Here is a 13,693-nt window from a genome sequence, read left to right on the forward strand (position 1 = left end):
GGGTACTGTTTTCTTTTAATCCTGTCCATAACCTTTGCAGCAAACTACTCTTATCCCATTTTTGTAAATGAGAACATTTAGGCTCAGAGAGTGACTTTCCCAGGCCATGAGACACAGCCAGGAGTTGAAACCACATCTCTCTGAACCCTAGAACCATGTTTCCACTAGAGACCACGATAGGGGCCTAACCAAGCATAATAGCTCAGTGAGCATGTAAAAGTGAAAAGAGCCCTTGGAGCCAACTGGGCCAACGTTCAAGTGTCAGCACTGCTACTTACCAGCTTCGAAATCTTTATCTATAAAATGTACATACCAGTAATTTCTAACTCACTTCTTGGTGGAGAGTAAATGAGATAGTACATGTAAAGTTTTTGATAAGTGCTAGGAAATAAAGAAACTCTGGTGCTTTGAAAACAAGAATTCCCTTTCTTGCTAGCTCAACAGTGAATTCGCTGTTTGGCAAGAGAGCTCTCAAAGGCGTGTCTGGAAGGAGGATGCCTGGACATCACTGGTGGTGTTACAGGAGGCAAGGAGAAGGCCTTAGTTAAGAGCACAGCCTTGCAGAGCAGGGAACTGTGCAAGGAGAATGGACAAAAGTGGGCTCGGATACAAGATAGCTGATCGGGCAGTGCTTATTTCCTTCACATGGTATCAGATTGCCAGAGATCTGGGTCCTAGATGTACTGACTCCAGGAGGTCTTACTGCTACAGATAATTGGACTAGAAATGGCACCCTGAGATGTCCACTCTCTCCACTCTTGTTTAACATAGTGCTGGAAGCCCTAGCATCAGCAAGCAGACAACAAATGGAAATAAAAGGCATCCGAATTGGCAAAGAAGTCAAACTTTCACTTTTTGCAGATGACATGATACTCTACATAGAAAACCCGACAGACTCCACCAGAAGCCTACTAGAACTGATCCATGAATTCAGCAAAGTTGCAGGGTACAAAACCAACGTCCAGAAATTGGTTTCATTTTTATATACCAATAATAAAGCAACAGAAAGAGAAATTAAGAAACTGATCCCATTCACAATTGCACAAAAAACCATAAAATACCTAGGAATAAACCTAACCAAAGATATAAGAGACCTGTATGATGAAAACTATAGAAAATTTATGAAGGAAATTGAAGAAGACACAAAGAAGTGGAAAAACATTTCATCCTCATGGATCAGAAGAATAAATATTGTTAAAATGTCATTACTACCCAAAGTAATCTACACAGTCAATGCAATCCTAATCAAAATTGCACCAGCATTCTTCTCAAAGCTAGAACAAACTGTCCTAAAATTTGTATGGAACCACAAAAGACCCCAGATAGCCAAAGTAATATTGAAGAAGAAAACCAAAACAGTAGGCATCACCATCCCAGACTTTAGCCTCTCCTACAAAGCTGTCATCATCAAGACAGTATGGTATTGGCATAAAAACAGACACATAGACCAAAAGAATAGAATAGAGAACTCAGAATTGGACCCACAAATGGATGGCCAACTAATCTTTGACAAAGCAGGAAAGAATATCCAATGGAAAAAAGACAGCCTCTTTAACAAATGNTGGGACACTATGTGATCACTGAAGGTGGCATAGATAATAGATAAACACAGAGATGCAGAGCTGTGCTTTAGTTGATCATTAAGTGAGAAAAAAAATCAGTTTGATTCTATGTATACACAGCAGACTATGGTATTATGTTAGCCAAAAAATTTACAAAATTGTGATTAAATTAGTTATTTCTGGAAAAGAAAAGAAAGAAATGGCACCCTGCATCTGTAGACACACACACAAAAAAAACACTGGTGCCTGTTGCCAGCACATTTCACAGTGCCCTGTGTAGTCACTGCTCCATATATTCCTATGGACTCTCCCTGCAGCACCTGAACGGTGCCCTGGGGAGAAGGTCGCTGGTGGTTAAACGTGCTTATATGTTTTTCAACAAAATTAAGCCGAGCTCCCTTGTTTTGAGGCATTTCTTTTATATCCTGCTTCTCCAGGTTTTACCATGTTTGTTTTAACCAGAGACCATGTTGGGAAACAGTTTGAACCCCAGCTGGCATTTCTCATTAGAAAACCAAGTGAGAGAAAGAACAGGGATGCCAACAAATAAAATTAAAAATAGGGTCTTTCAGTTTAATAACATTAAAACCTAAACAGCATCTAAAAGTTTTGGCTCTTTTGTGGCTAAGACTTTGGCAGGACTTCCGTTCTGAGCCTAGGTCCAGGGAGCCCATTTCAAGAGCAGGGGCCCGCGTCTCTGCGCGCTCACCACTCTCAGCAGCGGGCCCATGGGTCCCACAGATGAGGTGATGGAACTGGGCCCAAACTAACGATGGGATGAGTGGGAACAGCTTTACTGAGAAGCCACAGAGCAGGCCGTGCTTCTGCTGATGGAAATGAGGGAGTGAGCGGTGGGCAGCCTTGTAGAGAATTGCCTGCCCTCTTACTTGTCTCTCGGTATCATCTCTGCCAGCCTTGATGTGAGTCAGTGCAATCGAGCCGGCTTGAGTGCTGCCACTGAGTACCGTTACCCTCTGTTTCTCTACCTATGACCAAAACCCATCAGACCGGTCCTCAGCTGGTGATGGAGGAGGACACATTGCACTGTCTGCAAACAGCTATTCTCTGGCAACTTTACTGGACTTGTCAGAGGCCTGTGGATGTTAAGGGCAAATTCACCTTTAAAAAAATCTGCTTTGACCTTCAAACAACTAGTAATTTTTCATGAATTCTAACAAGTGGGCTTTCAGAAAATTATTGAATGGCAGTCGAAACTCTGGGATCCATAGGACAAGCCATTTCTATTTCAAATTTTTCCTTTTGTCTCCCTGTAAAATTCAGAGATAACAGTGTATTTTGCAGTTAATTAGGAAAACTGTATATAATTTAGCCTCTTTGAAGGGAGAATGAAGGAGAGAAAGGTCATTGCTTCAGATCGGAAAGGACAGATCTGCATGGTGTGGTCTTCGGCACATTACTTAATGTCCTCAAGTCCTATTTTTCTTAATCTGTAGAAAGGGGACAATAATATATATTTTCAAAGCTTGTGTGAGCGTTCAGTTAAAAGACCTAGCACACATTCCAGCCCATAATAAGGACTCTATGCCTCCGTGTTTCCCTGTAATCCACAGTTCTATCAGTTTTTCACCAACTGTAAATGTCACTTTTCAAAATAGTTTCTTTTAATGCACTTAAGGTAGTAAAAACAGCCCATATTTAAAATCCTAATATTAAGTTTCACATTGTATAATTGCACAAAATTAATTTTACTGAGTGAGCCTTTTATGTTTTCAGTTAATAAAAGTCCATGTTTAGTGCCTGAGAGTCCTGTGAGTCTCTTTAACTGGGTTATGGGAAATTTTGCAGCATTTCCAGAAATTACGAATGTCACTGGAAATTTCTACCTCTCATTATTTAGTGCACACTTCTTTGAGATCTATAATTCAGTAGGTGACAGGGAGGGCTTGTAGACCACACCATCTGGAGAGGCCTTGTAAACGTGCGTGAAGCAAACCACTGTGGTAGCTACACAAGCCTGTACAACAAAGACTTCCTACAATTACACATCCTAGTGTTTTAGAGCTTTAAAACCTTAACAGCATTTTCAGCTTCTCTAAGGACTCCTATTGTTCAAACTACTTTAAAAAGAAAAAAAAATCAAACCTGTGGTTATTCTAGCATAACTGACCTTTATTGCAGATTGCCTCATGTTCTCCTGAAGAGCCTAGTGTTTGCAGGAACAATTCTCAGGACTCTCATTGTCCTTGGGAAGTAATGAGCTCTAATACTTCTCAGTGTTTAACTTTGGGGGGTAGTTATGCACGGCCTGTCAGATTATTAGATTACTTCCCTTATCGTTAGCAATTCTTGTCCCTAAATAGGCAAGGAAAATAAAAAACAGAAGACACTCTGCATGTAATGTAGACACAGTCATTTATGCACAGAGACATACTTACCCACCGTGACTGTCCCCAAAGGCACCCCTTTTAACAACAGATTCAAAAGGGAAACTTCATTTTCCTTGCATTCATTCAGCATATATGTGTGAACCTCCTGTGTGTCAGGCGCAGAGAGTATTCAGTGGAAAATAAGCATGCATCCCATCCTGACCTCTTAGTTGCCTGTACCCCCAACCCAAAGGCCACTATAGATGCTAGTTTCTTTGTTTACTTTTCAGAGGTATTCCGTGCATATAAGGAATATATTTGTGTGTGTACCTCACTATTTTTTAATCTAACACAATAATAATAATCTATACATCTCATATCTTGGAGAATATTCCAGATCAGTCTACCTTACCCTCCTTTTTTACTGTTGTGTAGTATTACATTCTATGGTTGGATGTGTACTTTATGAGTACCCTGTTGCTTGACATACTCAAGTAATTCCTAAGGGTTGTTCTTCTACTTTGGGGCCTTGCTCTCTTTCTCCTGCCTTATACATGTCTTCTAATGCATCACTCTGTTCCCTGTTGCTCCATCATTAATGGTTCTGGGAAAGGGGGTGCAACACCACCTTTGCAGACACCCTCACCCTTGTCTGTACTTCCTGATAGATCCAGGCCAGCATCAGTAGGTCACATTGATCCAATAAGGCCTTACCTTTCACTCTAAAGATTTCTTGTGATTATCTTGTAATTGTTGATCATTGTTCATCATGAAGATAGTTGATCAACTTTGCTACCCCAGGATCCACTTTCTTGAATTGCAGCAAACTTGAGAGTTGGCTCTGTTAGGTAGTCATCATACCTGTCACCTAGGACTCTCTTTCAGGTTGCCCAGGCTGCTCACTGCTCAGTGTTCTCCCTTGCTGGGACAACCAGTTAACCCCAAGGGGTTTGCTTTGCTCCTGCATCAGAGTCGGCCTCCTTTTCCATTGCTCTTCCTGCGTGATTTTATTTCCACTATAACATAGAAACGTTTGAAGATCAATCAAAGCACATTAACTTTAAATGAATCATAATTAGCTCACTCCCTTTTGGATGGCTCTCTAAAATATATCTAGTTTCACTTCTGGAAACCTTAACTGTCAGAATGCTGCTTTCTTACATTTTTACATTTGGTCATAAAAAATAGGAAGCCCCTTCCCAACTTAAATCTTCAGAGACTTTGAAGTGACATTGACCACTGGTTGTTGCTTCAGCTGTATCTTCTGGTCTTTGTTATTTCTGCTCTTCTTCATGCTGACATCACCGTCTTCTGCTTCTGCGGTTCAGTTTTTCCGTTTCCAGTTGTCTCTTCTCTCTTCACTCCTGTCCCCGCTTTGCCCCTCTATGGATGTCTGCTTTTTATTTAAAACAGTGTCTTCTTCAGAACTTGCTTGTTTCTGTGACGATTTTACCTATTTTATTGCTATACCTTGAACAGCGGCATAATTTACTGTTCGCTTACTCCCTCAGATGCTTAGTCAGAGGGCCTCAACTATCCCCTTTATATTACAGGGTTTTAGAGGTGCCTCGGTGGTTTACTCAGTTGGACATCCACTTCAGCTCAGGTCATGATCTCACAGTCCGTGAATTCAAGCCTCGCGTCAGGCTCTGTGCTGACAGCTCAGAGTCTGGAACCTGCTTAGGATTCTGTGTCTCCCCCTCTCTCTCTCTGCCCCTCTCCCACTTGCATTCTGTCTCTCTCTTTCTCAAAAATAAATAAACATTTAAAAATATTTTTAAATAAACAAAATAAAGGGTTTTATCATGGTGCTAACCAATTTTCTTATTCTAGCACTGAAATTAAATAGAAAAAAATTTTCTGGAGCTATATCCTCTCTTTTTCAATTTTAGAAATTTGGAAATGTTAAAGGTCACGTTTAAATTGTGGCCCTCTTTTCTTCTTCTTTTTAGACCATTTTCTAGGCTGAGTCTATGAATTCTTTATTTCAGCCATTAATCACTTAATGACCACTTACAAGTTCAACAAATTACTATGACATTTCTGCCACATGCCCAATACTGTTCTGGACCCTAGAGACATAGTAGACAAATTCTGTGCCCTCAAGAAATCCACGTCAGTGACGAAAGGCAGTGGCCCATGATGTAATCTGTATGATGGAGCAAATGTGCTAGAGAAAATTATGACTGGAGAAGAGGGGGGAAGTTCAGAATGGGGGTAGATTTCATGAAGGGAGTCAGAGAAGAGCTCCCCAGGAAGAAGTCATTTGACCAAACTGGAAGGAAACGGTGCAGCAAGTACTGGGCATTTATCTGGAAGGTGGAAGTGCATCCTGGCGGTGAGCACAGCAGGTACAGAGACCGAGAAAGCGGGTGTATGGCACGTGGAAGGCACAACGAAGAGGCCACCATGGCTGGAGAGCAGCGAACAAAGGAAGTCGGTCAGAGAGTGCCCAGGAGCTGAGGGCATGAGTCCTTTCATCGCAAGGACTTTGGCTCTAGCTCTGCGACGAAGAGCCATTGAACAGTTGTGAACAAATGAGTGAGGTGATGGGTCTTGTGCTGTGATGTATTATTGTCACCTGACTGATCAAGGACAAAGCAGCTTTTCTTCCGGTTCTTTTGTGCTCTGTCAGTTGGGAGTATGCAGTAGATATTTTCTCTTCTCTTCTTTCCTCATCCTTGATTTGTCATGTAGATGCCAAGACCGTTATTATTGTTAATGTAAGTGTTTAATAAGCCTTGTCTTTAAGCAACCAAAAGCTATCAATAATGTGAAGCTTTCTGTAAACTCAATCCTGATGTAACATTTAGTTACAACTGACTTCAGCACTTCTTCCACAAAGATGAGAAGATGGGCTTAAAATGGAAGACATTTAAATTTAAAGTCTTTAGATAGAGAACCAAAAGATAAAAACAGTATGTAGGAAGAAGATGGATCTGTAACAGACTGTTGTGAGGTGAGGCCCAGTTCATTCGCCCATGAGCTTCCTGGATCCCACAGTTCTCCTGACCTGAGTTTTCCCAGACTGCTAGTCTTTCTCCTTCTTACTCCAATGCAAGCCACCACGTGAAACATGTTTTTAACATACCTTTTCTTCACCAGAGAGGGATTACTTTCTAAAACAAGCTGATCCGTATACATTTCAACCTTATTCCTCCCATGCTACTTATTTATGGGAGGAGTATCATTTTTGCCAAGAGAAACAAGTTTCTGCTAAAATTGTTAGTTCAGTAACTTCAGACATTACAATTTAGGCTGATTTAAACATTGTGTCTGTTTCAATAGATTGAAATAGATTGCCAGCTTCTGAAGACAGAAATTGTGTCTGTTCACCTGTGTATCCTTGCTGTCCCTGAGAGCACCCTTCGGCCCCTCATCCACAACTCCAGAATCTCAAAAGCTCAGGAAACAGAAAATGTGATCAAAAGTTGGGTACCAAACTCATTCAGAGGCAAAACCTGAACAGAGCAAGACTAATTTAAAAACTCTTCATTTGTCCCACTTTTTGCGAATACGCCTATGTTTTGCTACAGAAGTAGTGGTAGGTTTAAATTGGGTGCTCTGCCGACCCTGCTGGGTGCTACATAACATTTGGCTTATGCATCTGATTACTTTTCTAAAATCTGAAAGTGTAAATTGCAAAATACATCTGCCCCCAAAGCCTTTAGAAAGGGGATGTGGGCCTGTCATAGCGAGTCCTTAGAAGAGTGTAGCTATCTAGCAAGCGTGAGTGGGAGTAAGGTTGGGCTAAAATGAAGAACTTAGAAAAGGGAAACTTTACTGCAGCCAGGCCTTCGGACCTTGAGGTCTCAGGGAATAAAAGATGATTCAGCTCTTAAAAGCAGTGCATTGACATGTTGCCTTAATTATTCTTTTAGAATAGTTGTACTTGGTCTTCAGTTAACCTAGTAAATATGAAATAGGAAGGGTTACTGTATCAATGAAAATTGTACCTTTTAGTGTCCTAGTAGCAGGTGCTTTTTACGTCATTCTTGCCTTTTTTATGTTGTCTCTGTATCTTATCATTTTGTACCATTTTGTTTTGATTCAACATTTTTTAAGGTGTCACATCAGCTTTTTTAATACTGGCGATTTAATTGCAAAAGCACACATAAACAGTTTGAAAGGTGTGAGAAGAAATTCACAAGTCACATGGGAAACAGCAACAAAGCTAGCATTCAGTCTGGAATTCCTCCACGGTGCAAAACAGACTGTACCCGCCAGTGGGTCAGATGGTGTGTCCAGAAAGCCAGTGAGAAATGAGCTTGATACAAGAAACATTTGTTTCCCACTGAAGAGACACTGGGAAATATGGACCTGAATTAAATTGAGGCTTTACCTTCACAAAACTTAAGTTCAATAGGGAAAACAAGACATGTCTGTAAAATAAATGAAACACACAGCAGAACATACCAGAGGACAGTCTCTGCAGCTCCGGAGGTCAGGAAAGGAGATCCGGAATCGGAAGTAGGTATGTGGAGAGGATGGACATGGAATATGGGATAGGAAAGACAAGAGTCCAGCTCTCAAGAAGCTCTGTGTTGAGTAGGAGAGACACACAAACAGATAAACTATTATGGCAAGTGGTAAATGTTATCCTGGGGGCTTTGGAACCATAGTGAAGAATAATCTGTTCTTGGGAAGGTGGACAGGAGTTGACTTTAAGGCTGGGTCTTGAGAAACACAGCCATTTGCCCAGAAGGGCAGGGGTGAACCTAGGAACACATCGCAGGCAGAGTAAATGATGCCTATATGCACTCTCCACATTAGGACAGTTACACCAGAGTGACTTTTTATATTGCCATTGTCATTGCAGGTGAATCAAACATCTCTTCTGGGACGATTCAGAGTGGGAAGGGTTTGCAGTGTAAGAGTCACTTTAGGACCATTGCACCGAAGCTCGTGCCCAGAGTCCTGACCCCCAGAGCGCTGTCGTGCCCTTCACCATCACTCTCTGACCAGGTGAATCCCGGGCCCTCCATCAACGCCAAGCCCCTGGGGGTGCCCACCCAAAATTACGCTCTGATGCAGCTTGCTGGACAGGAGGGGACGTTTTCTCTCGTCGCTCTGCCGCCTGTCCCCTCTGCTCAGCCAATCCAGAAGCCCAGACTAGCGCTGCCTGAAAACCTGAAGCTGCCTATTCCCCGATACCAGCCCCTGAGAAATAACAAAGGATCAAGAAAGAAACCTGCTCCGAGCTCCTCTGAGAGTGGCGGTGGCATACCTCCTGCCCAAACCCAAACGTCCCCCTCCCCACCTGACCTTCCCGAACCCCCACACAGACCCGGTCCATCGGAGCAAGTGCAGTCCCTAGACCCAGGCCCAGCCAGCATCAGCAGCACGGCACTGACCCTCCGCGGTTGCCCCGGAGACTCCCCACCCCCAGGGACCAGCAGCCGTGTAGATCTGAACCCTCCTACCACCCGGACGGTGTCCACTCCAGGGGAGCCGTCAGCCAAGCCGGGCCTCACAGAGACTCCAGGGAAAGCAAACGTGGCGAGCAAGGAAACCTGTGGTAAGCCTTGTGCCGTTGCCAGTGGAAAACGGAGAGAACAAGCTGATCTTGCAAAAGCCACGACCATTTTGTCACCAGCTGTTTTCAGCAGCGCCGTTCAGCTGATCTCTCCGGTCCCCAGAGGTAAACTGCCCATCGTGCCCTACGGCAGTGGGAGAACAGCGGAGGTGTCCGGAGCCCCGCCGGAGGTGAGCCTCCCAGACGGCCCCGTGCCTGGGCTCGGGGCAGCGAGTGGTAAAGTGCCCTCCATCCCAGGTGGCCCTACTGCAGCCGCCAGCATGCTCGGCAGGACACCTGCTCCACTGAGCCCCTGTGAAAGTACCTTTTGTGGGGCCACCAGACCGGATCTCAGCCCCAAAGCAAAACTCAGCGGCGGGGCAGCAAAGAGAAGAGTAAGACGACGAAAGGTACCGGATGAAATTTTGGCATTTCAGGGAAAAAGGAGGAAATGCGTTATTAATAAGTGTAAAGATAGTAAAGAAAGAGTGAAAGCCGATCCGCAAGAATCCAATGACCAAAACCCAGGGGCTCTGAAAAAATACCGCAGCATTATGCCCAAGCCTGTGATTGTCGTGTCCGCTTTGGCTCCCCTGACTTATGCAGGCGTGTTGCCGCCCCCGATGCCCGGCAGCCTCGGGCAGGATGTGCTGTTAAGCAGTCCCGTCGCTCCCAAGCATCCGGGCTGTAGGCAGGACAGCGGCACCTCCGCTAAGCCCGGCTCCGCGCTGAGAAACGGCCCCGCGGGCATTAAGAAACCGTGGCTCAGGTGTCACGTCTGTAACCACCACTTCCAGTTCAAGCAGCACCTCCGGGACCACATGAACACACACACCAACAGGCGGCCTTACAGCTGCCGGATCTGCCGCAAGGCCTACGTACGTTCCGGCAGCCTGAGCGCGCACATGAAACTCCATCACGGCGAGAACCGTCTGAAAAAGCTCGTGTGCTGTGAGTTCTGTGCAAAAGTGTTTGGCCATGTCAGGGTCTACTTGGGCCACCTAAAAGAAGTGCACCGGGTTGTCATCAGCACGGAGCCCTCCCCTGGCGAAAGGCAGCCAGGGGACGCTTCAAAGAACAGATGCCTGACAGCACGATGGCCAGAGGGACTGGTGGAGAGGTGAGTGAGTGCCGTGGGGAGGGGGGCCTGGTAGCAAGAGGTGCTTGGATTTGGAGAACAGGGCAAGATTTCCTATTCAGAAAGATGGGTCTTGGGGCACCTGGGTGGCTCAGTCATTTAAGCGACCCACTTCAACTAGGTAATAATCTCACCATTGGTGGGTTGGAGCCCCTCATCCGGCTCTGTGCTCACAGCTCAGAGCCTGGAGCCTGTTTTGAATTCTTTGTCTCCCTCTCTCTCTGACCCTCCCCTGTTCACGCTGTTTCTCTCTCTCTCTCAAAAATAAATAAAACACTAAAAACAATTTTTTTTTAATTCTTTTTTTTTTTTAATGTTTTATTTATTTCTAGGAGAGAGAGAGACAGCGTGAGCAGGGGAGGGTCAGAGAGAGAGGGAGTCACAGACTGAAACAGGCTCCAGGCTCTGAGCTGGCAGTCAGCACAGAGCCCGACGCGGGGCTCGAAGCCATGAACCGCGAGATCATGACCTAAGCGAAAGTCGGACGCTTAACCGACTAAGCCACCCAGGCGCCCCTTTAAATTCTTTTAAAAAGAAAAGAAAAGATGGGTCTGTAAGAACATCCCTCAGACTAACGTTTCAGGAGGTCGCTACCTCTTCCTCCGGGCCTGTGAAGAGTGATCTTATTTCTCATGCTTTCTGGGCAGTGATGATTTTTAATTCCTCTAATCCCAGTGAACCACAGCACAGACGCCAGTTTGCGGCATGCTGGGGAGAACAGAGTGAGGAATCTTGCATCTGAAATAGGAAATAGTGAATCACTGTATATGGTTCCTGGTACCTTCTACAACTAATGTTCCCAGACTGTGGCCACAATTGTTTATATCTAAACCTCATTCTTTGCCCCTGATACAGTCTGACCCATGGTAGGGACTCCACATCCCCCATATTGACCATACTCTCAGGTCCCAGACCCAGCCCTCTGTGTGGGCTCTAGTTTTCCTGTCAGGCCAGATTAACATTTCCTGTGTCACCATTGCCTTGTGCAGGTACTAATGTCTGGCGTTAACGAACAAGCGGGCTACGTAGGTCTAACCCAAGGCTCAGACCAATGGGTCTCCCAGGGACTCTCCCCACCCTGCCCCCCAGTATGCCCACTCTCCACTGGATGGAGGAGGGAGATTCACTGAAATGAACCGTCATCAGCACCATGAAGATGAAAAGTTTTCTAACTCTAGATTCCCTGTCTGTCCTTCATCATTCTTAATTGTCCTAATTGTTCTCAACAATTTTGGCTTCCGCTGTCACCTTCATTTTAAAATCTAGGATGCCTTGCCCTGTGTCTTCCTGGCTTTTCTAGAGTTTCTCTGCTTTCCTTCAGGCGTTCCTATCCACCGAGAGATGTCTGTGCCTTTTCTTAACGCATCCAGCAACCACCCTAAAGAAACCTCTCTTCTCGGTAGTTTTCTGCAGTACATTTTGATTTGTAGGTAAACTGTCCCAAGTGAATTCAGTGCTCAAGGTTAGGAAGGGCAGCAGTGGGTGGTGTGGCCGAACCTAGCGGGTCCCTGTGTGCCTCACTTGGTACTACCTGACTCTAGTGTAGAGGACACCTAGCTGGTAACCGAAGAATAGTTAGCTCCCCTGGGGAAGAGACTGAAAGGGAAACACTCTTTCACTGGATGCTGGTGGCTTGAGGACCATGTGACCCCAAGCAGGAGTGATGATCAGTGTCCACCGTGGCTTGTGCTTCCCGCATACTGTTTCCCCGTTCCCCGTACTCCCCTCACTGGGTGTGTGTTTTGGGTCCCTGAATGTGAGCAGCTGAACAAGAAGTTCCAGTTGTGTTTTACATGAACTCTTACGCAGACCACTTGCCCCCTTTCCAGGGAAAACAAGTCAAGCCTGGAAGAAGACCTCCTCCTAACCCAGGCAGACGAAGTCAAATTACAAATCAAATGTGGCCGCTGTCAGATCACCGCTCACTCTTTTGCTGAAATCAAGTTTCATTTACTTTACGTTCACGGAGAGGAAATTCAGGGCCGGCTGCAAGAGGAGATCTTCCCAGGAAGCACAGGATCTCAGGAAGAGCTGGTGAAACACACCACTCCTTTCTGGAAGCAACATCCTGAGAGAAGGAAGCTGGTCAAGCGTTGTCCCCCTGATGAAGACTTACATGCAGTTCCGAAACTAAAAAGGCAACTGTACCTTCATCATCACAGTGATGTGGAAAGACTCAGGAAAACAGAGGGAGTGCAAGCGGGACCCAGGGAGCCGCTGGGGGTGGCCCCCCGGGGCTCCGCAGGTCCCAGCCCCCACACCCTCCTCCTTGGGGCCCATTCAGGCTTCAACTGTGTCCTCTGTGCCCAGACGATGGCAAGGAAAGAAGAAGTCCTCCGGCACTGGGAACAGGAGCACCGCTGTGAGGACCCTCCCAAGCTGTGGATGATTTTAAATGCACTCTCTAGTCAGGGGGTGACAGGACTTCCTGGGGAAACTGAGAAATGAAATCTTGGGGGTGGGGGTAAAGAGAATGTTGCTTGCTTGCTTTCTCTTTCTCTCAAAGCCCTGTATTTTTATGGTGGTGCTTAATGATAAAAGACTAATTAGGATCAGCATTAATGAACACAAGTGATTTTTGTACACAGTTTTATTTTCCTACTATATATATATATATGTATGTATGTATATATATATATATATATATATATAAGCCCTTCATTTATATTTTTCTAACCATATTCAGTTTTATTTTAAAAGTCTATGTACTAACCATTAATGTCTTAGACTTTATTTGAGAATAAAGAAAAAGATCAAAATTTGGAGAATGAAATGTAAAAGATTTTATAGGCTGTTCTTCAAATATAATGTTCAGCGTGGTTGAGCGTTGTGTGTATATCATTTTGTTCAGCTGTTTTCTGTTTAAGTAGACCGACAAATGCGATAAATCTCCAGGTGGCAGAGTCAGTCCAGCCTCAGCCACATGTATAGTGTTGATATTTATCAAATTCTCTGGTGTATTTGAATAGGCTGTAGAACAGTACATTTAATAAGGCTCTCATCTACCACAATTTAAAATCCATCTTTCCAAGACTTAGATTTTTTGTTGTTGTTGCAATTTTCTTAAATGCACGTTGCCTTGAAGATTAGATGTTGGTAAGTCTTACAGCTGTAGTGTTCCATATCAAAGTAATCAAGCATGTTTTAGTAC

General features: G+C 44.6%; 1 protein-coding gene across 1 annotated transcript in view; it reads left to right on the forward strand.

Moving 5' to 3' along the window:
• ZNF438 (zinc finger protein 438) overlaps positions 1-13,184 on the forward strand; it is a 180,394-nt gene extending 167,210 nt beyond the window's left edge. Inside the window, exons 5-6 of the mRNA XM_077771775.1 lie at positions 8,709-10,524; positions 12,372-13,184. Of these exons, the coding sequence (XP_077627901.1) occupies positions 8,709-10,524; positions 12,372-12,990 (2,435 nt within the window). The 3' untranslated portion in view covers positions 12,991-13,184. The remainder of the gene's footprint in view (positions 1-8,708; positions 10,525-12,371) is intronic.
• The last annotated feature ends 509 nt before the right edge of the window (positions 13,185-13,693 follow it).

This window comes from Crocuta crocuta, unplaced genomic scaffold, assembly GCF_008692635.1.
Source record: "Crocuta crocuta isolate KB4526 unplaced genomic scaffold, BGI_CrCroc_1.0 scaffold457, whole genome shotgun sequence".
NCBI lineage: Eukaryota > Metazoa > Chordata > Mammalia > Carnivora > Hyaenidae > Crocuta > Crocuta crocuta.